Source organism: Scyliorhinus torazame, chromosome 16, assembly GCF_047496885.1.
Source record: "Scyliorhinus torazame isolate Kashiwa2021f chromosome 16, sScyTor2.1, whole genome shotgun sequence".
NCBI lineage: Eukaryota > Metazoa > Chordata > Chondrichthyes > Carcharhiniformes > Scyliorhinidae > Scyliorhinus > Scyliorhinus torazame.
In genome coordinates, this window is record NC_092722.1 from 5,825,823 (window position 1) to 5,848,921 (window position 23,099).

General features: G+C 49.4%; 1 protein-coding gene and 1 non-coding gene across 7 annotated transcripts in view; both read right to left on the minus strand.

Moving 5' to 3' along the window:
* LOC140392551 (tumor necrosis factor receptor superfamily member 5-like) overlaps positions 1-23,099 on the minus strand; it is a 161,833-nt gene that overhangs the window by 60,817 nt on the left and 77,917 nt on the right. For 4 of the 6 annotated variants that reach the window (XM_072477859.1, XM_072477857.1, XM_072477858.1 and 1 more), the window contains exons 1-3: positions 13,792-13,930; positions 7,495-7,602; positions 3,694-3,716 (exon numbers count right to left, since the gene is read on the minus strand). In XM_072477859.1, the coding sequence (XP_072333960.1) occupies positions 3,694-3,702 (9 nt within the window). In that variant the 5' untranslated portion in view covers positions 3,703-3,716; positions 7,495-7,602; positions 13,792-13,930. Of the gene's footprint in view, positions 1-3,693; positions 3,717-7,494; positions 7,603-13,791; positions 13,931-23,099 lie in introns of those variants that run through there. The other 2 variants (XM_072477856.1, XM_072477860.1) reach the window with 2 other exon arrangements.
* Positions 7,178-7,372, minus strand: LOC140393401 (U2 spliceosomal RNA). The gene has a single exon (XR_011935591.1). It is a non-coding gene; the product is annotated as a U2 spliceosomal RNA (small nuclear RNA).

Below are 23,099 nucleotides of genomic sequence, written 5' to 3' on the forward strand. Positions count from 1 at the left end.
GGGAAAGCTCCCGCACCCATCAGCGAATTGAGCATCGTGCTCACATATGCCCCGGTATCGGGCCCCTCCACTCCTTCGGGGAGACCCAGAATCCGAAGATTCTTCCTCCTCGACCTATTCTCCAGGTCCTCAAATCTTTCCGCCCACCTCTTGTGCAGCGCCTCGTGTGCCTCCACTTTCACCGCCAGGCCCAAGGTCTCATCCTCGTTCTCCGAGGCTTTCTGCTGCACCTCCCGGATCGCCGCCCCCTGGGCCCTCTGGGTCTCCACTAGCTTCTCAATCGCCGCCTTCATTGGCGCCAACATTTCTGTCTACAGCTCTCAAAGCAGCGTTTAAGAAACTCCTGCTGCTCCTGCGACCACTGCGCCCATGCTGCTTGGTCTCCACCCACCGCCATCTTGCTTTTTCTCCCTCTCACTTTTCGCTGCTCCAAGATCCCTTTTTTCACCACTCCACTCCTGGTCCAATCCATAAACTATGGGGGGGACCTTGCTGTCACCTTCCCACACTGGAAGCCGTCGAACAAGTGCCGTTGGGGCCCCTCTAGAGAGCACTAAAGTCCGTTCCCGGCGGGAGCTGCCGAACGTGCGACCTGTTCAGGCATGGCCGCAACCGGAAGTCCCAACCCTGTCAAAGTTGATCGTCCATGAGAATTTAACATTTTTTCATTAGGACCTTTCATTCCAGCTGATTTTTAATAACAGGATTTCCCCTTTCACATAGTTCAAATAGTCCTTAAATAAATCAGTTTGTTTTCAAATATTACAGCACTGAAATATGAAGTGCTTGGAAAAAAAACATTTAATCAAAGATATTACAATATTTGTGAGATTAAAAGGAGGGTACAGGTAACAATAACCTTGATAAGTAATGAAAAGCAATCGTGCGACTGGAAAAATGTCTGAACGAATCAATGCTCTGTATGGACTTTTAAAGCACATTTACTTTGCTCTGAAGGTTCTGTTCTGACAATTAAAAGACAGTTTGATTATTATCACTAAAACAACAAAAGAGTGTTTAATTTGGAGGTTGGTGACTGAGGGTAGTTCAGTGAGGAGGGATAGAGGTGATCTTTTTGAGTATCGTGTGTAGTTGGGTAAGTATTTACTATTTTCATATGCTGACAGTTTTTAACAGTCCTATTTTGTGGTTCATGCTTTGCACGGGATATATTCTGTAACAACGAGGAGCAGGGAAAAAAGGCCCTAGAGTAACTGATATTATTTGATATTAAATATTTTCCAAAAAGGTTAAATTTAATCTAAAGGGTTAAGTCATGGTAGCTGAGCTCAAAGTTGTGGTGTGTTCGTCTTGTTCGATGTGGGAAGCTAGGAACATTTCTTAATTGTGACCATCATCAAGAAAGGAGACAGTTCCACCACAGGCATGGTCATCAACTGCCTCTTCCCAGTGACTGAAGAGCTCCTCCCGGAGCCTCAGTGCAGCTTCCACCCATCAAGAGGCTCAATGGACATGATCTCTCTGGCAAAAGGCAGAGAGTGGGGGTAAAGGGGTCTTTTTCAGGATGGCAGCCGGTGACTAGTGGTGTGCCTCAGGGGTCGGTGCTGGGACTACAACTTTTCACAATGTACATTAATGATCTGGAGGAAGGAACTGAAGGCACTGTTGGTAAGTTTGCAGATAATACAAAGATATGCAGAGGGACAGGTAGTATTGAGGAAGCAGGGGGGCTGCAGAAGGACTTGGACAGGCTAGGAGTGGGCAAAGAAGTGGCAGATGAAATACAATGTGGAAAAGAGTGAGGTTATGCACTTTGGAAGGAGGAATGGAGGCATAGACTATTTTGTAAATGGGGAAATGCTTAGGAAATCAGAAGCACAAAGGGACTTGGGAGTCCTTGTTCACAATTCTCTGAAGGTTAACGTGCAGGTTCAGTCGGTAGTTAGGAAGGCAAATGTAATGTTAGCATTCATGTCGAGAGGGCTAGAATACAAGAGCAGGGATGTACTGCTGAGGCTGTATAAGGCTCTGGTCAGACGCCATTTGGAGTACTGTGAGCAGTTTTGGGCCCCATATCTAAGGAAGGATGTGCTGGCCTTGGAAAGGGTCCAGAGGAGGTTCACAAGAATGATCCCTGGAATGAAGAACTTGTCGTATGAGGAACGGTTGAGGACTCTGGGTCTGTACTTGTTGGAGTTTAGAAGGATGAGCGGGGATCTTATTAAAACTTACAGGATACTGCGAGGCCTGGATAGAGTGGACGTGGAGAAGCTTTTTCCACTTGTAGGAAAAACTAGAAGCAGAGGACAAAATCTCAGACTAAAGGGACGATCCTTTAAAACAGAGATGAGGAGGAGTTTCTTCAGCCAGAGGGTGATGAATCTGTGGTACTCTTTGCCGCAGAAGGCTGTGGAGGCCAAATCACTGAGTGTCTTTAAGACAGAGATAGATAGGTTCTTGATCAATAAGGGGATCCGGGGTTATGGGGAGAAGGCAGGAGAATGGGGATGAGAAAAATATAAGCCATGATTGAATGGCGGAGCAGACTCGAAGGGCCGAGTGGCCTAATTCTGCTCCTATGTCTTATGGTCTTCAACGCAGGACAAATCCCGGAAAAGTGTAGGGAGCAGCATCAACCCTTGTAAAATCTTATACCTTCCGCCCCAGGACAGTCTTTCACTACTTCACTAAGTTACTTTAACACCACTAGCCCCCTCCCAGTCGTGCCTCTGTCTCCATCTCCCACCCCGTTCACTTGGTGTAGTCTCATGGGCACCAGCCTTGGCCCAGAATTGGAGAGCCAGTGGAATATCATAGTACCATGTTAAAGGGTAGGTGAAACAACGTCGACATACCCCAAAGACATTGATGAAGTGAGGTTCGCCTGCTGCACATCACCTACATCATGAAAGACCATTCTAAATATCCACTGGCCGGGCACTTTATTTGAAGGGGGGGCATAATTCTAGTTTGCCTTTTCCTGAGCATTCATGAGATGCAAATAAGGGTCCCATCATAGATCAGCAGCAAAGCCTTTAACCCAACATCAAAATCAGGAGAACAAAATTCCAAATTGACTAGCCATTACTCCAAATGTTGTGCCACCTTGCTCGCTACTGGCGAGAGAGTGGAAAATTCTGCCCATTTGAGGAGAAGGCCATTCATCCCCTTGAACCTTCTCGGTCATTTAATAAGATCATGGCTACAAGTCACAAGTAAGTTGCCTGGATGAGTGCAGCTCCAACTCCACACCATCCAAGACAAAGCAGCCTGCTTGTTTGGCACCCCACTCAACATTCACTCTCTCCACCACCGATGCACAGTGGCAGCCGTGTGTAGCTGCAAGATGCACTGCAGCAACTCACCAAGGTTCCTTCAACAGAACCTTCCAAAGCTGCGACCTCTACTATCTACAAGCACAAGGGTAGCAGATGCATGGGAACACTACCACCTCCAGGCCATGCCACCATCCTGACTTGGCGCTATATCACCATTCCTTCATCGCTGCTGGGTAACAAGCCTGGAACTCACTCCCTATCAGCACTGTGGGTGCACCTACACCACATGGACTGCAGCAGTTTAAGGAGGCGTCACACCGCCACTTCCTCGAGGGCAATTATGGATGGGCAATAAAAATGCCGGCGTAGTCAGCAATACACACTTACCGTGAAAGAAAAAACAATGCTTTATTCATTGGCAATGCAATGGTCTTAGAATATAATGAATTCTTACCCGTTTCATTCTTAGTTTAGTACCTGATAATATAAGAATAATGTAAATCAATTTCTGAAAGGAATCTGCAGCATTTATATCAATATTTTCATTTTTACTGATAATAGTTTATAATTACACAGAAAAAAAAAAATCACATTTTGAATGGTAGGGTTTGGAAACATGATCAGACACATGTGCCTCAGATTTGACACATTCTTTGCATGTTTTTACTTCCTAAATCCCTCTGCACCCAGGCCAAATTTTCTTTACCCTGGAAATCAGATTCTCTCTCTAATTAAATTGCCATTTTTAATTTTCCAGACTGTGTGCTTATTCTTGAGTTTGTGACATCGGAGATCTCTGTGGATATTTCCTGTGCCCTGGCTCCGCGTCTTTTGAAACAAGTTTCTATATAATCTCCCTCTGAAGGCATGTTCATGCTGAACAGCTTCTTTCAGGATTCTTGGCCTTTGAAGGGACGAACTCTCCGTCTCCCCAGCCGAATGTTTCTCGGCAGCGAGCCATCGCTGGCAGTGGGATTTTCCGTTCCAGCAGCTGGCCAATGGAATTTCCCATCGGAGTCACCCCATACCGCTGGGAAATCGGTGGATGGGGGTGTGCTGCCGGTGGAATGGAGAACCTGCCTGCGGAGAATTGACACCAGGACTGAATTACATGCGATTTGCATCTTGTTGGAGGCGCTATTCGGTAAGCGAGTCAGGAGATGCAAATGAGCCAGTACTCTGGCGACGCAAATTCCGAGTAATTCCCGGCCAGCGGGCGTTCTAACCGCTGGGGCTGGAGTTAGCGCCAAAAGAGCTGGCAGCCGTAGCGGTGTTTTAAAAAATATTTTTATTCTCCTCCTTTTTCACATTTCTCCCAAATTTGCACCCACCAACAATAAACAGTAACGAATATAATGTCAATCCCCATATCAACAACAACAATCCCATCCTCCCACCAAACCACAAACAACTGCCTGCATATTAACATAAACAAATAACAAAAGGAATCAGGAATCACTCATCATCACCATTTACACATACAGCCCCCCACCCCCCAACAACTCCCACCGCCCCCCCCATTAATGTTCAATGTTATTCAATTCTCGAAAGTGCATAATGAATACCGCCCATGAATTGTAGAACTCCTCCATCCTTCCACTCAGTTCAAACTTAACCTTCTCAAGAGTCAAGAATTCCAGCAGGTCCCCCCGCCACGCCAGGGCACAGGGTGGAGAGGTTGCTCTCCATCCCAACAGGATCCGCCTTCGGGCGATCAACGAGGCAAAGGCTACAACATCTGCCGCCTCACCCGTTTCCAACCCCGGCTGGTCCAACACCCCGAATAGAGCCTTCCGAAGGCCCGGGTCCGGTTTCACGTGCACCACTTTAGAGATTACCCTAAAAATCTCCTTCACACACATCTTTTACCCCCTCAAAGAGCCGGCTCATCCTCGCCCTTGTGAGGTGCGCTCTATATACCACCTTCAGCTGCATCAGCCCCAACCTTGCGCACGAGGTGGAGGCGTTCACTCTCCGGAGCACCTCACACCAGAACCCCTCTTCCATACCCTCTCCCAACTATTCCTCCAACTTTGCTTTGATCCCTTCCAGTGGTGCCTTCTCCTCTTCCAAAATAGCTCCGTAAACCACCGATACTACCCCCTCCTCCAGTCCCCCCGTCGTCAGCACCTTCTCCAGCATATGGAGGCCGGCTCCATCGGGAAGCTCTGTATCTCCTTTCAGGCAGCTGTTTTTAAGCACTCCCCTTACCACACACACACGAGCCTCTTGCTCCCTCTCTCCAGCAGGAAAAAAGGGCCCTAGAGTAACTGATATTATTTGATATTAAGTATTTTCCAAAAAGGTTTAATTTAATTTAAAGGGTTAAGTCATGGCAGGAGAGCTCAAAGTTATGGTGTGCTCTTCTTATTCTATGTGGGAAGCAGGGAAAATTTCTTATTTGTGACCATCTAGTCCATGTTTGTAAATACTTGTAGTAATTCACAGGCATCAGACTTCCGCCTGAGAGGAGCGGAGCTTTGCGGAAGGGCGGAGCACACGGTGTCCAACCTATTAATCACATTTAAATGCATGCATATGTTAGTTTTCCCTGCCCCCACCGGCACAGGGCAAACCTCGTTATTGCTGCCAGGGAGGGACCGGAGCATGGTGCCCAAATCGGTGCCGGTCAAGATCTTTATTTTGGCCGGACACCAGATTTCCACCCGATCGTGATTCACGTTGCTGGCGTCATACGGTGAACAATTCAGCCTGGCAGCTTGGTTTATCCTCTGGGATCAAGTACTTTGGAGACAGGCAGGAAAGTGAAGCTAAGGCCACGATCTGGTTGGCCATGATCTTATTGAATGCTGGAGGAGGCTCAATGAGCAGAATGACCTACTCCATTTCCTGTGATTCGACTTTGATTGTTTCAATCATCAGACTAACTCACTCGGGTTCACTGCATTCTTTCTCCACAAGAACAAAAAATTCTGTTCATCATCTGAATCTAAGCTGTATTATCAATATTCCACACATACAGGGCAGCAAGGTGGTGCAGTGGTTAGCACTGATGCCTCACGGCACCGAGGACCAGGGTTCAATCACAGCCCCGGGTCACTGTCCGTGAGGAGTTTGCACAGTCTCCCCATGTCTGTGTGGGTCTCTCCTCCACAAACCAAAGAGGTGTAGGGTAGGTGGATTGGCCACGTTAAATTGCCCCATAACCGGGTAAAAATAATCCTACACATTCCCCATTCATATTCCTCCTAATGGCGTTCTTTTCTTGAGCTGCAGTTGTTCAGTTTGAGATGATCTTTGCAATTAATTTCGCCACTTCCAAAAGTATGAATGTCTTTAGTGGCGCAGCGATTGGAATTGAATACAGTACTGCAAATGGAATCTGACCAGTCCATTTCAAAGCAATTGCTTAAGATCTGGAAATTTAAACTTGGATTCTTTCCAGCCCCAGCCATGACTGAAGGTTGGGGTGCCTTCCAATCATCTGCTGAATTCATAGAATCATAGAATTTAGAGTGCAGAAGGAGGCCATTCGGCCCAATCGAGTCTGCACCGGCTCTTTGAAAGAGCACCCTACCCAATCCCACACCTCCACCCTATCCTCATAACCCAGTAACCTGACCCAACACTAAGGGCAATTTTGGACACTAAGGGCAATTTTTTAGCATGACCAATCCACCTAACCTGCACATCTTTGGACTGTGGGAGGAAACCAGAGCACCCGGAGGAAACCCACGCAGACACGGGGAGAACGTGCAGACTTCGCACAGACAGTGAACCAAGCTGGGAATTGAACCTGGGACCCTGGAGCTGTGAAGCAATTGTGCTAACCACCATGCTACCCTAATTGGTCAAAGTTACATAATGCAAATTGTTGCTTAATGATCTCACAGGAGTAACAACGGTGAGTGCACCTCTTCACGTCTCTATCGACACAATCATTCCCCTCACCCCTTCTACCATTCTCTTTTTTAAAAAACTTTTTCTGAGTTACCAAGCCAGGGCTCAGAGTGTGGGTCAGGGGCAAACCCCTAATCCAGCTCCTCGCCTGCTCCAAAAACCAATTCAAATTGAATCCAATTCATGGTCCCCACAAGAGAGACATACCAGATCTGAACCAAAAGGCTCAATCTACACTACACTTGATCTTAGCCAAAAGGCCGAGAAGCGATCCCTTCTACCATTCTCAACTATCACCTCCTCTCCATCACATCCTTCATATATCACTGAGACAGACTAAAACAGCTCTTTTTGCGCATGTTCATCCCTATGTATGCAAAATAAATATACTCACACGTCCACAAGCAGACCTTTTCTCTAAGCGTAAAGTAGCAATACTTTACAAAATATAATAATTTGATGTCGAATCTTGTCCAGCTCTTCAATTAAAGAAATCCAGCTTCTGAAATGAAGGAAAAAAAGGCATCAGACCATAATCATGATTGTATGAACTTACAAAAAACAGGAAAAGACCAACTGGTCCCAAACTGTTCTGGTGCCTCTGTATCAGGTCAAGAATCTTTCTACCTTGTAGGTGCCATGTGGATTCCCAGGAGATGAGAAACCAAATAAAAACCATGTTATGCATTGTGACCAATATCCTTCTGTATAGTGTGTCACGTGATGATGTGGTAACATCAGAGACGCTTGGAAGATTCCCCAATCTTCCATCTTAGGTGCTGCTTGCTCAGTCTATGTGAATAAAGATCTAACAACTGGTCAAGTAAGCCACAGTGTGGCAACCTGGTGATTCTTTGTCTTCACTGTGAAGTAAAACCCCTTAAACCGTAACAGTATTAAAGACAAAGCTGGCGACGAGGATATTTTTCCAGAAATAGTCAGAACTACTAACTCAGACCTGGATCTTGAATCAAGGATTGATTTTCAAGAGACCATTCCACCATCGATTGAAGTGTGCTCAATCTATGCGTTGGAAATGGGTTGCCTTGCCGAAGGTGTACAGCACTCTAGGAGACACAGAGAGAGACACAGACAGAGAGCGGGACAGAAGAACAGGTAACTGTAATGGTGGGAAAAGATGACGCTATGGACACATTCCATGGGAATGCAGACTCATTTTTCTAGTGGCACTGCCCTCGTTGTTAACGTGGGTGCCGTCAGATTTGGGGGGTGGGGGTCATCTCAGCGATTTCTGGGAAGATTTTGGAGGAGGAGAATAGAGTGTCAGTGGAGGGGGTTACAGCCAAGTGGGAGGAGCTGGGCATGGCATTGTGGTGCAAGGTGTTGTGGATGGTGAATGTCTCAACCCCGTGTTAAAGACTAGGATTGAAACCTCCCCCTCACTGCAGAAACCTCCCCCTCACCAATAATCTCTACAATATCCACAGAAGGCCTTTCTCACCCGTTCACAGACCTATTCCTCCGCTAACAGTCCCACATCCAGCCTCCATTGCAGGCGCTGCCCCCCACCCCCCCTTTGCTCACCCGTAAATCCACCCAGGGCAGGGCATGGTCAGGCACCACTATTGCCGAATACTCGACATCTACCACCCCTGCCAAAAATGTTGTATCCAACACGAAGAAATCTATTTGGGAGTACACCTTGTGCATATGGAAGTAAAACGAAAATTCTTCTCCATGGTTCCCCCCCCCCCCCCCCAGTTTGGGGCATAGATGTTTACCAATACCACTGGCATCCCCTCCAGGTTCCCCGCTTACCATAACATACCATCCCCCAGAGTCAGCCACTATATTTCCCCCCAGAGTCAGCCATTATATTTCCCATCTCAAATACCACCCGCTTGTTGACCAAAATTGCCACCCCCTTTCGTTTTAAAGTCTAACCCCATATGAAATACTTGCCCAACCCATCCTCAGCCTAATCTGGTCCACCTTCATGTGTGTCTCTTGTAGCCTGGTCACATCCACCCTTCAATAAGTGCGCGAACACATGGGCCCAGTTGACAGGCCCATTCAATCCTCGCACGTTCCACGTGACCAGCCCCCACCCTGCCGATCAACCATAATCCCTCTTGGGCCAGCCCCTGGCCCATGTCCCACACCTCCCCAGGCCCACCCTTGGATGCCCACTTTCATCGATCCTCCTCCCCATACACTTTAAAAAGCCCTACCACTGTCAGCAATACTTCACCTGCCCTGCCCCCATCCCCCCACTAACCTTCCACTCACCATCCCACTGCGCTTCCGTGAACTGGCCCTCCCAGCTAGCCTGGCAGCCCCTGCCCATGGCTCCGAGTATTCCCTTCCACCTCGCTCGAACATTAGTGCAAACAAACCAAAACAACCCCTCCCCAAGCCCAAACAAAGAGACCAACCCCCCATCCTCTAATAGAGCAAACCATGTGGAGATGATAGCGTTGGACTGGGGTGAGCACGGTAAGTAGTCTGACAACACCAGGTTAAAAGTCGAACAGATTTGTTTCGAATCACTAGCTTTCGGAGCGCAGCTCCTTCCTCAGGTGAATGGAAGGAGTTGTGCTAAAGAGCAAACCTGAAGCCAAAAAAGAAAATGAAATGGCCCCAAACACAAAACAGCAGCACCACAGCATCTCCACTAAAGTTCAAAGTCCACCTTCTCCTGCCAGTCCACGGTCAACAAATTCTACTGCCTCCTCCGCCGAACCAATGTACAATTCCCGGCCTTCGTAGGTCACCCACAGACGTGCCGGGTACAATAGCCCAAACTTTAACCCCTTCTTGTAGAGGGCAGCCTCCACCCTGTTGTAGCTGGCTCTCCTCTTGGCCAGCTCTGCACCCAGGTCCTGGTACACTCGGATTTCACTGCCCTCCCAGGTGCAGCACCTCGTCTGCCTGGCCCACCTCATAATTAGCTCCTTGCCCAGGAAACTGCAACACCATCGCGCTCGGCAGCACGTTCCCCTGGGGCTTCCTCATTAGCGCCCCGTGCGCTCGATCCGCCTCCAAAGGCCCTGCAACGCACCCTCCCCGAGCAGCTTCTCCAGCATCCTCCCCACGTCCGCACCAGCTCCTTCACCCCCCTCCGGCAGGCCCACGATCCTTATATTCTGTCTGCGCGACCAGTTCTCCAGATCTTGAACCTTCTCTTGGAGCCGCCTCTGCTGGTCCCGCATCAGTCCCATCTCTGCTGCCATCGAGGCAAACTGCTCCTCGTGTTCCCCCACCTCCTCCTCCTCCTCCTCCTCCATCTTCTAGATCGCCAGACCCTGGGCCGCCAGCTTCGTTTCCACGCGGTCGACCACCGCCTTGATCAAGTCCACAGCCCTGGCCAGGTCTTTCCATTGCTGGATGAACTTCGCGTGCAAGAAGCTCACCAGCTGATCTGTCGACCCACTGAGCCAACATGGCCGCTCCCTGGCCCTCCGCCATCTCCACGTGCGTCGCAGGAGCCGCATCAGCTCCAACCGACTGATGCTCTCTTTTCCGACTGGTTCTGGCCCTCAGCTCCATACGCCAGAGGGTCAATCTCTTCCACTCACTCTCCTGCACCTTTTTTCCACCTCACATCCACCTGTTAAGCGGGGAAAAGGACCGAAAATACTGCCACAAGCAGGAGCAACCAAATGTGCGACCACTCACTCCATGGCCGCCACCGGAAGTTCACTGTAGTTAGATTCATGTCAAACAAAGAAGTTTGCATGTATGTGGGTTGGGTTTCATTTCAAACTGTGTTTGTATTGTGCTTACAGAGAGTTTACAATGTAAAAAGTAAACAAGTATGAAGAAATGACTGAGATGTTGCTTAGTAACCAGGGACCACCTTTAAATTAGAAAACCTCTTGAGTTTAGATTTTAACTGAACCCACGGCAATAGAAGCGGAGTAGAGAGAGAGGAAACAGCTCTGCCAGAGGCAGAATCAGGACTATGGAGCAATGGGAAGAAAGCAAGTCCCACAAACTAAAAAAACAGATTGTTCTAGAAACCAGTGAATGAAAAGAGAGGTCCCAACAGTTAAAAGGAACTGGAATTTGAACAAGGTACTGTTCACTGGAATTCAAGTAAAAGGCATAATACACTGATTAACACTAATCTCCAGATCACTGTTGAAAACAGCCCAGGTACTAATATACAACTTTATCATGAGCTTTTATCTTATTCAGTAGCCTTTTGTGCAGTACCTTATTGAATGCATTTTGGAAATTTAGATTTAGACATGACTGTAAAGAGGGTTGATCAGCAAGTTCATGGATGATACAAAATTTGGTGGATGGTAAATAGCGAGGAGGATAACCTTAGATTACAGGAGGGTATAGACAGACTGGTAAGATGGGCTAACCAGTGGTAAATGGAATTCAATCTGGATAAGTGTGAGGTGATGCACTTGGGCAGGACAAACAAGGCAATGGAATATGATGAATGGCAGCATCCTGGGAGCACCGAGGATCAGAGGGACCTTGGTGTGCATGTACACCGGCCTCCAAATTATAGGAGGGATGTGATCGCCCTGGAAAAGGTGCAGAGATTTACCAGGATGTTGCCAGGGCTGGAGCGATTGGATAGACTGAGGTTGTTTTCCTTGCAACAAAAGAGACTGAGGGGGGACATGATTGAGATGTACAATCATATGGGGCATAGGCAGACTGGAAGAAACTTTTGCCCCTTGGTGGAGGGATCGATGACCAGGAGGCATAAATTTAAGGTAAGGGGCAAGAGGTTTAAGAGAATTTTTGAGGAAACACATTTTCTCCCAGAGGGTGGTGGGAGTCTGGAACTCGCTGCCTGAGGGTGGTGGAGGCAGAGACCCTCGTGATATTGAAGAAGTATTTAATGTGCAGTTGTGATGCCGGGGCAGACAGGGGCTGGAAAATGGGATTGGAATAGGTCGGTGGCGGTTTCTGACCGACCCAGATGCAATGGGCCGCAGAGTCTCTGTGCTGTAGAGACATTGAGCACTCAAACTAGAGCAATGCGATCGACTGTTTTACCCTTTACTGCTGCTTTCTTTCTATTAGTGACTTGACTCTACAGCATGAGACACAATCTGAAATTAGAAACTTTTGAGTGAGTGTTGAACTTTTATAATCTACCCCCGGGAAATGCTTCCAGATACATGCAGGTGAGGGCGTTTGTGAGGTGGCAGGTGAGGGAATTTCGGCTACTCCCGGCACAGGGGGTTCAAGATAGGGTGATTTTGGGCGTATTGGTTGGAGAGGGCAAGGTGTTGACGATATACCAGGACATGAAAGAGGGGGAGGCTTTGGTAGAGGAGCTGAAGGGTAAATGGGAGGAGTTGGGGGAGGAGATTGAGGAGGGGCTGTGGGCTGATGCCCTGGGTAGGGTTAATTCCTCTTCCTCGTGTGCCAGGCTTAGCCTGATACAATTTAAGGTGGTTCATAGAGCGCACATGATGGGGGCGAGGCTGAGTAGGTTCTTTGGGGTGGAGGACAGACGTGGGAGGTGCTCAGGAAGTCCAGCGAACCATGTCCATATGTTTTGGTCATGCCCGGCACTGGAGGGGTTCTGGGGGGGGAGGGGAGTTGCGGGAACAGTATCTAAGGTGGTGAAAGTCCGGGTCAAGCCAAGCTGGGGGCTAGCAATATTTGGAGTAGTGGACGAACCGGGAGTGCAGGAGGCGGAAGAGGCCGGCATTCTGGCCTTTGCGTCCCTAGTAGCCCGGCGAAGGATCTCGCTAATGTGGAAGGAGGCGAAGCCCCCCAGCCTGGAGGCCTGGATAAACGACATGGCTGGGTTCATAAAGTTGGAGAGGATAAAGTTTGCCTTGAGAGGGTCTGCGCAGGGGTTCCACAGGCGGTGGCAACCGTCCCTAGACTATCTCGCGGAGCGTTAGAGGAAGGTCGGACAGCAGCAGCAGCAACCCGGGGGGGGGGGGACATCGTTCGTTTGGGGGGGGGGGGGGGGGGGGGGTTCCTGTGGGGGGCATGTGAGCAAGAAAGCACATGGATGATCCGGAAACTGACATGTACGGGAAGAATCCAATGTACAAAGTTCTGTATCCTATTGACTTGCCATGTTCATGTCTTGCCACACGAGTTCTCTTTCTTTTCTTTGTTACGGGGGGGGGGGTTTGTTTGTCAGGTGGAAAATATTGTTTAAAAATTCTTAATAAAAACATTTTTTTTAAAACAAAAAAAAACTTTTATAATCTTTGTGGAGTTTTATATAAATGTTGATGTAATTAACAGATTATAACCATGCTGAGGGTAAACACGCCTGTCCAGTCAGACACCTTGATCTTTCTCCTTGTTCAATTCCCCCGAGTGGAAGCCTCATTGATGTGACCAGCGACAGCCACCGCGCCAGGGGGGGGGGGGGGGGGGGGGGCAACACAGCAGCGCATGCGCCGTTTCAAATCCGCGCGAGAGGAACCGTCACCGCCCAGCGCGCGCGCGCTGCCAGAAGCGGCCGCCAGGGGGGGCGGGAGAGAGAGCGCGCTGCCAGAAGCGGCCGCCAGGGGGGGCGGGAGAGAGAGCGCGCTGCCAGAAGCGGCCGCCAGGGGGGGCGGGAGAGAGAGCGCGCTGCCAGAAGCGGCCGCCAGGGGGGGCGGGAGATGTATTTCTCATGTTCTGATGTCCCGCTCCCCACCCATTTCCACACCGACCCCCGAAATAAAACCAATCCCCCCCCCCCCGGGCGGGCTCAGGGCCGCTGCCTTCAATCGCAGTCACTCACCAGGCAGATTCCCCAGCCAGGAGCGGCGGGAAACCCGCACCCCATCCGCGGACAAAGGCCGTTTTTAAACTCGACAGCGGGGCGTCCAGTGCAAAACAAACGTCTTTCTCCAGCTTCCAGTTTGGGGCGGCTCTGCGCACGGCCCCGCCTCCAGCATGGTGCCGCCAATCAGAAAGCAGCGCGGGGAACACAGGCAATGTTTTCCTGCTGCCGTCAGACATTCAACTCTGTCCCTCACACGGTTCGGGGTCCCGGGATTCACTCATCCCGGCAAAACTTCATCTCTGCGGCAGTGGGGAGCTCGGTCAAAATCCCCCTCCCAGCACAAATCCCCTTCCCAGCACAAATCCCCTTCCCAGCACAAATCCTCTTCCCAGCACAAATCCCCTTCCCAGCACAAATCCCCTTCCCAGCACAAATCCTCTTCCCAGCACAAATCCCCTTCCCAGCACAAATCCCCCTCCCAGCACAAAATCCCCCTCCCAGCACAAATCCCCCTCCCAGCACAAATCCCCCTCCCAGCACAAATCCCCTTCCCAGCACAAATCCCCTTCCCAGCACAAATCCCCCTCCCAGCACAAATCCCCCTCCCAGCACAAATCCCCCTCCCAGCACAAATCCCCTTCCCAGCACAAATCCCCTTCCCAGCACAAATCCCCCTCCCAGCACAAATCCCCCTCCCAGCACAAATCCCCTTCCCAGCACAAATCCCCCTCCCAGCACAAATCCCCTTCCCAGCACAAATCCCCATCCCAGCACAAATCCCCTTCCCAGCACAAATCCCCTTCCCAGCACAAAATCCCCTTCCCAGCACAAAATCCCCTTCCCAGCACAAATCCCCTTCCCAGCACAAATCCCCCTCCCAGCACAAATCCCCTTCCCAGCACAAATCCCCCTCCCAGCACAAATCCCCCTCCCAGCACAAATCCCTCCCCCTCCCAGCACAAATCCCCTTCCCAGCACAAATCCCCCTCCCAGCACAAATCCCCCTCCCAGCACAAATCCCCTTCCCAGCACAAATCCCCTTCCCAGCACTAATCCCCTTCCCAGCACAAAATCCCCTTCCCAGCACAAAATCCCCTTCCCAGCACTGTCAGGGTGCGGTCCCACACTGATGGACAGGTAGACGGACCAATCAACACACACACAACACAACATCGCAGCCAATCACCAGTGAGAGCACAACATCGCAGCCAATCACCAGTGAGAGCACACGCCCTATAAACCACGGTACCAACAGGTGTGTTTCAATCACTAGCTTTCGGAGCGCTGCTCCTTCCTCAGGTGAATGAAGAGGTATGTTCCAGAAACATATATATAGACAGATTCAAAGATGCCAGACAATGCTTGGAATCCGAGCATTAGCAGGTGATTAAATCTTTACAGATCCAGAGATGGGGTTTATGTTTGAGGGATAGTTGGGGATCTGTTATTGTTTTTGGTGTTATGCATAAATTTGAAAAAGGTGAATAAAAATATATTGTTAAAAAAAGAATAACTGACTCCGCCGGCTCCATATTGTCCACACTCAGAAACTGAAAGGAAGATAACATCAAAGTGAGTGGTGAGTATTTATGGCCGTGCCCTGACCCTCAGCCCTCAGAATCCGGGATATCCATCCACGTGCTTCCACCAAAGTGAGCACCTCTGCACTAGGCCTCACTCCCTTTCACACGATAGCCACTTTCCCACAGTTGTCCCGCTCAACTCCACCTGGATGAAGCACTTTGATCCTAGAAAGTCTCATTGGTACCTAACACACAGCCCCCAGCTCCCCCAAAGCACGAGGTGTTGGGGCAGTTAAGTGCTTGCAATGGGCCAGCGTTGTAAACTGATGGGGAACCTATACGATGGCCCTGTCATCTTTAAGGGGGTGAGTGATGAAAGACTTCACCATAACACCTTACATTGGGATCCACATTTGTGTGATTTCTCTAATGTGGACGTTAGTATGAGCATTGGAGTTCAATGCTTGGGGGCAGCACTTCCAATTCTTTTGATGAACACAAATAACCAAGTAAAAAAGGGTTAAAAACTGGGCCCCAAAAGTAAAGGATGGAGATGGGAACCTGGTGGGAGACTCAGCAGGGGTGAATAAGGCCTTTTATAGTAAGGACTTTTATAGTAGGCTGTACGGGTCAGAACCCCCAACCGGGCCGGAGGGGATGAGGCATTTCCTAGGGGGCTGAATTTCCCGAAGGTGGACGGGGAGCTGGTAGAAGGGCTGGGGGTCCCGATCGGGATCGAAGAGATAGCAGAGGGGCTTAAGGACATGCAGTCGGGTAAAGCCCCGGGGCCGGGTGGGTACCCAGTGGAGTTCTATAAAAAGTTCTCTGGGATATTGGGGCCGCTGCTGATGAGGACATTCAACGAAGCTAGGGAGAGAGGGGTACTCCCCCCGACGATGTCACAGGCCACAATCTCGCTGATCCTAAAGCGGGACAAGGATCCAGAGCTGTGCAGGTCCCACAGGCTGATATCCCTATTGAATGTGGACGCCAATAAGCTGGCCAAAAGTTTGTCCTCGAGGATTGAAGACTGTGTTCCGGACGTGATTGGGGAGGGCCAGACGGGGTTCGTTAAGGGAAGGCAGTTGGTGGCCAATGTAAGAAGGCTGCTAAACGCGATCATGATGCTCCCAGAAGGTAGGGAGGTGGAGGTAATGGTCGCAATGGACGTAGAGAAGGCTTTTGATCGAGTGGAATGGGAATATCTGTGCGAGGTACTGGGACAATTCGAATTTGGGCGGGGCTTTATTGACTGGGTCAGGCTGCTGTATCAGGCTCCTGTGGCGAGCGTACAGACGTACAGAACAACATCGGACTATTTTAGGCTACATGGGCGAATGAGACAGGGGTGCCCCCTCTCCCCGCTGTTCGCGTTAGCTTTAGAGCAGTTGGCAATTGCACTAAGAGCCTTTGGGGCTGGAAGGGGCTGGTCCGGGGGGCAGTGGAACACAGAGTCTCACTTTACGCAGCCTACCTGCTCCTGTATGTATCGGACCCAGTAGAGGGGATGGAAGAAATCATGAGGATTCTGGGGGAATTTGGCCAGTGTTTGGGGTACAAACTAAATATGGTGAAAAGCGAGATGTTTGCAATCCAGGCAAGGGGACAGGAGAGGCGACTGGGGAACTGCCGTTTAGAGTGGTAGGGGGAAGCTTTAGGTATCTAGGCATCCAAGTGGCGCGGGAATGGGAACGGTTACACAAACTTAATCTGACCCGACTAGTAGGTCAAATGAAGGACGATTTTCGGAGGTGGGACGCGCCCCACTGTCACGAGCTGGGAGGGTCCAGGCGGTGAAGATGATGGTCCTTCCGAGATTCCTGTTCGTGTTCCAGTGTCTCCCCATCTTTATTCCGCGCTCCTTTTTTAAACGGGGTAACAAAGTTATCACCGGCTTTGTATGGGCGGGCAAGACCCCGCGAGTAAAAAAGGGGATGCTTGAGTGGAGCCGGTGGGGGGGGGGGCTGGCGCTGCCGAACTTCAGCAACTATTATTGGGCGGCGAACATAACCATGATTAGGAAGTGGGTGATGGGGAGAGGGTCGGCATGGGAGCGCATGGAGGCGGCCTCAAGTAAGGGCACCAGCTTGGGGGCGTTGATAACGGCGCCTCTGCCGCTCCCGCCGGCACGGTACTCCACCAGCCCCGTGGTGGCGGCCCTGAGAGTCTGGGGGCAATGGAGGAGACATGTGGGATACAGGATAGGGTAGTTTCCAGATGGTGGGTGGGAGAAGGGAAGGTCTCTGACATCTGTAAGGAACTCATGGGGTCAGAGGGCATGCAGACTGAGGAGCTGAAGCGCAAATGGGAAGAGAAGTTAGGAGGAGAGACAGAGGATGGCCTCTGGGCGGATGCATTGAATAGAGTCAACGCGTCCACAACATGTGCCAGGCTCAGCCTGATACAGTTTAAGGTCGTGCACCGGGCTCACATGACAGTGGCCTGGATGAGCAGGTTCTTTGGTGTAGAAGACCAGGTGTGCGGGGGCGCCAGTGAACCATGTTTTGGACATGCCCAAAGCTCAGGGGATTTTGACAGGGGTTTGCGGACGTCATGTCCACGGTGTTAAAAACAAGGGTGGCACCGAGTCCGGAGGTGGCGGTTTTCGGGGTGTCGGAAGATCCGGGAATCCATGAGGAGAAAGAGGCGGACGTTCTGGCCTTTGCTTCCGTGGTAGCCCGGAGACGGACATTATTAGCTTGGAGGGACTCAAAGCCCCCGAAGTCGGAGACCTGGCTATCGGACATGGCTAGCTTTCTCTGGAGAAAACCCTAGAAAGGGTCACTGTTAAGGTTCGCCGGGAGGTGGCAACCGTTCGTCGACTTCTTTGCAGAAAATTAATCATCAGCAGAAAGAAGGGGGGGTGGTTAGTTTAGCTTAGAGTAGGGGGTTAATAAAGGTGGGACCTGTAAGGGAGGAAGCAGGCTTGTTGCACTATGTTTATGGACTCATGTATATTGTTTATCTTGTCGTTGTTGTAAAACCAAAAATACCTCAATAAAATTGTTTATTAAAAAAAAAGAACTGGACCCCAATCAGTGTCACACTCCTGTGCTAACTTAATTGGCACAATTGACTCGTCACGGAAGGGTCAGGGAGCTGATGGTGCAACTGTATGCTGACCCTCTGTATTCACTTTGTCCCACCCACTTTCCAGTTCCCATTCTGGGAAGGCACTCTCTCAACGGTGATATCAACACAAGCCCAGCAAGGAGGACCCGGGAAGCACTACCTGCATGTCAGCCCCCTTTATACCTTGGAGCGCCCCGACATGAAGGGACGCTAAAACCTGCGAGTGACCCCTCCCCTGAGATGGCAATATTGAACCCCCTCCCCCACCCCATGTTAAGCTTATCTGGATCATCCATGTTAGAACATAGAACGATACAGCGCAGTACAGGCCCTTCGGCCCACGATGTTGCACCGACATGGGAAGTCAAAAAACAAAAGCCATCTAACCTACACTATGCCATTATCATCCATATGCTTATCCAATAAACTTTTAAATGCCCTCAATGTTGGCGAGTTCACTACTGTTGCAGGCAGGGCATTCCACGGCCTCACCACTCTTTGCGTAAAGAACCTACCTCTGACCTCTGTCCTATATCTATTACCCCTCAGTTTAAGGCTATGTCCCCTCGTGCTAGCCATTTCCATCCGCGGGAGAAGGCTCTCACTGTCCACCCTATCTAACCCCCTGATCATTTTGTATGCCTCTATTAAGTCTCCTCTTAACCTTCTTCTCTCTAACGAAAACAACCTCAAGTCCATCAGCCTTTCCTCATAAGATATTCCCTCCATACCAGGCAACATCCTGGTAAATCTCCTCTGCACCCGCTCCAAAGCTTCCACGTCCTTCCTATAATGCGGTGACCAGAACTGTACGCAATACTCCAAATGCGGCCGTACCAGAGTTTTGTACAGCTGCAACATGACCTCATGACTCCGGAACTCAATCCCTCTACCAATAAAGGCCAACACTCCATAGGCCTTCTTCACAACCCTATCAACCTGGGTGGCAACTTTCAGGGATCTATGTACATGGACACCGAGATCCCTCTGCTCATCCACACTTCCAAGAACTTTACCATTAGCCAAATATTCCGCATTCCTGTTATTCCTTCCAAAGTGAATCACCTCACACTTCACTACATTAAACTCCATTTGCCACCTCTCAGCCCAGCTCTGCAGCTTATCTATGTCCCACTGTAACCTGCAACATCCTTCCGCACTGTCGACAACACCACCGACTTTAGTGTCATCTGCAAATTTACTCACCCACCCTTCTGCGCCCTCCTCTAGGTCATTTATAAAAATGACAAACAGCAACGGCCCCAGAACAGATCCTTGTGGTATGCCACTTGTAACTGAACTCCATTCTGAACATTTCCCATCAACCACCACCCTCTGTCTTCTTTCAGCTAGCCAATTTCTGATCCACATCTCTAAATCCCCAGCCTCCGTATTTTCTGCAATAGCCGACCGTGGGGAACTTTATCAAACGCTTTACTGAAATCCATATACACCACATCAACTGTTCTACCCTCGTCTACCTGTTCAGTCACCTTCTCAAAGAACTCGATAAGGTTTGTGAGGCATGACCTACCCTTCACAAAGCCATGCTGACTATCCCTAATCATATTATTCCTATCTAGATGATTATAAATCTTGTCTCTTATAATCCCCTCCAAGACTTTACCCACAACAGACGTGAGGCTCACCGGTCTATAGTTGCCGGGGTTGTCTCTATTCTCTTCATTGTTCTCTTCATTGATGCTCCTGCGACTGGCACCAAGAAGGTAAGGGTGATCTGAATGCTCACCTCCGATATCCCCCTCTGAGGTGAGGTTGCCAGGTTCACGTTTTTATACAGCTGTTGTAAATGGCGCCGGGGTGATGTCATGCCGATGCCTGCTGAATATTCAGTGACGGGGGAAGTCCCGGAGTGAGTGCTTGCTAATGAGATGGCAATGTACTAAAATTAGGTTCCTGACTTTCCGCACCATCTTTTACGTTTCTTCCCCAGTGAGGGGGGAGAGGTTGAAAATCCAAAATCACGATCTCGCGGGCAAGATTCACAGTTTCCGATTCTCATCAAATTTTGTGCCTGCGGACTACTAACACAGGCTCAAAATCAGCCACCCCAATTTCCATTCTCCTTGTGGCATCAGTGAGAAATGCTGAGGTAATACAAGGCTCTTAAGTGGCCACTATAGCTTTAGGTGCTATGTGGCTTCCTAATGCTGGAGAATGGGGTGTGAGGCGTGTCTGCTTTTAAATTTAAAAAAAAATAACCTTTATTGTCACACGTATGCTTACATTAACGCTGCAATTAACACAGAGGGAGAATTTAGAATGTCCAAGTTACCTAACAAGCACGTCTTTCAGGACTTGTGGGAGGAAACCAGAGCACTCTGAGGAAACCCACACAGACACGGGGAGGACGTGCAGACTCCCCACAGACAGTGACCCAAGCGGGAATCGAACCTGGGACCCTGGAGCTGTGAAGCCATGGTACTAACCACTCTGCTACTGTGTTTCTGATGGGATGTGTGTCGGAAACCATCTGGGCAATCAGTTTTTCGGAGCATCTCTCTCTTCTCAAATTATGCTTGAAATGTCTTCAGTTCACTGAGGAAGTCTTGACGGTAAACTGCCAATTGTTGCAACTGCAATACTAGCCACAAAGCAGAACAAATACCAAACTGCCTGTGGCTGTCACGATTTAGGCACTGGTTCCTCCCAGACTAATAAAGAAATTAATAAGATCTCAGTTTGTCGTACACTGCCGCATTACAGAAGTCACTGTGGTTCCCTGAACCCAGAGACACAATTTTGCCACATTTCCTCTTGCCAGAGACAGGTAGATGGAGTGAGCACAGATTTTGCATGGACCCCAGGTTTCCCCGTGGTTCAGAGTGCCATTGACTTGCACATATTGGCTGGTCATTCACACAGGAAAAAGACAATGTTGTCAAGGAGAATACTGAGATACAGGCTACTAGACTAGAAGGGCTTGAGGTTCATAAGGTGGAGGCGTTAGCAAATCAATTTGGAAAATGTGAAAATAGATAAGTCCCCTGGGCCGGATGGGATTTATCCTAGGATTCTCTGGGAAGCTAGGGAGGAGATTGCTGAGCCTTTGGCTTTGATCTTTAAGTCATCTTTGTCTACAGGAATAGTGCCAGAAGACTGGAGGATAGCAAATGTTGTCCCCTTGTTCAAGAAGGGGAGTAGAGACAACCCCGGTAACTATAGACCAGTGAGCCTTACTTCTGTTGTGGGCAAAGTCTTGGAAAGGTTTATAAGAGATAGGATGTATAATCATCTGGAAAGGAATAATTTGAATAGAGATAGTCAACACGGTTTTGTGAAGGGTAGGTCGTGTCTCACAAACCTTATTGAGTTCTTTGAGAAGGTGACCAAACAGGTGGATGAGGGTAAAGCAGTTGATGTGGTGTATATGGATTTCAGTAAAGCATTTGAAGGTTCTCCACGGTAGGCTACTGCAGAAAATACGGAGGCATGGGATTCAGGGTGATTTAGCAGTTTGCATCAGAAATTGGCTAGCTGGAAGAAGACAAAGGGTGGTGGTTGATGGGAAATGTTCAGTCCAGTTACTAGTGGTGTACCATAAGGATCTATTTTGGGGCCACTGCTGTTTGTCATTTTTATAAATGACCTGGAGGAGGGCATAGAAGGATGGGTGAGTAAATTTGCAGATGACACTAAAGTCGGTGGAGTTGTGGACAGTGCGGAAGGATGTTACAAGTTACAGAGGGACATAGATAAGCTGCAACGCTGGGCTGAGAGGTGGAAAATGGAGTTTAATGCAGAAACGTCTGAGGTGATTCATTTTGGAAGGAATAACAGGAAGACAGAGTACTGGGCTAATGGTAAGATTCTTGGCAGTGTGGATGAGCAGAGAGATCGCGGTGTCCATGTACTTAGATCCCTGAAAGTTGCCACCCAGGTTGAGAGGGTTGTTAAGAAGGCGTATGGTGTGTTAGCTTTTATTGGTAGAGGGATTGAGTTTCGGAGCCATGAGGTCATGTTGCAGCTATACAAAACTCTGGTGCGGCCGCATTTGGACTATTGCGTGCAATTCTGGTCGGCGCATTATAGGAAGGATGTAGTAGCATTGGAAAGGGTGCAGAGGAGATTTACCAGAATGTTGCCTGGTATGGAGGGAAGATCTTATGAGGGAAGGTTGAGGGACTTGAGGATGTTTTCGTGAGAGAAGAAGGTTAAGAGGTGACTTAATTGAGGCATACAAGATGATCAGAGGATTAGATAGGGTGGACAATGAGCGCCTTTTTCCTCGGATGGTGATGTCTAGCACGAGGGGACAGAGCTTTAAATTGAGGGGAGATAGATATAGGACAGATGTCAGAGGTAGGTTCTTTACTCAGAGAGTAGTAAGGGCGTGGAATGCCCTGCCTGCGGCAGTAGTGGACTCGCCAACACTAAGGGCATTCAAATGGTCATTGGATAGACATATGGACGATAAGGGACTAGTGTAGATGGGCTTTAGAGTGGTTTCACAGGTCGGCGTAACATCGAGGGCCGAAGGGCCTGTACTGCGCTGTAATGTTCTATGTCTGTAATATGTGCACTCTGCCATATTCATAAACCAAAAGCGATTTCCAATACTCAATGTGCAGCAAACCACAGCATTGCATCATACAGGGGATTGCTTGTTATCCTAGCATGAGCCACGATTGCTTTATTCTGGGACGTTTATGAGGATTTCTTCCTCTACCACCCTTGAATTCCAGAGCCCCAACACCCTCTCGGTGA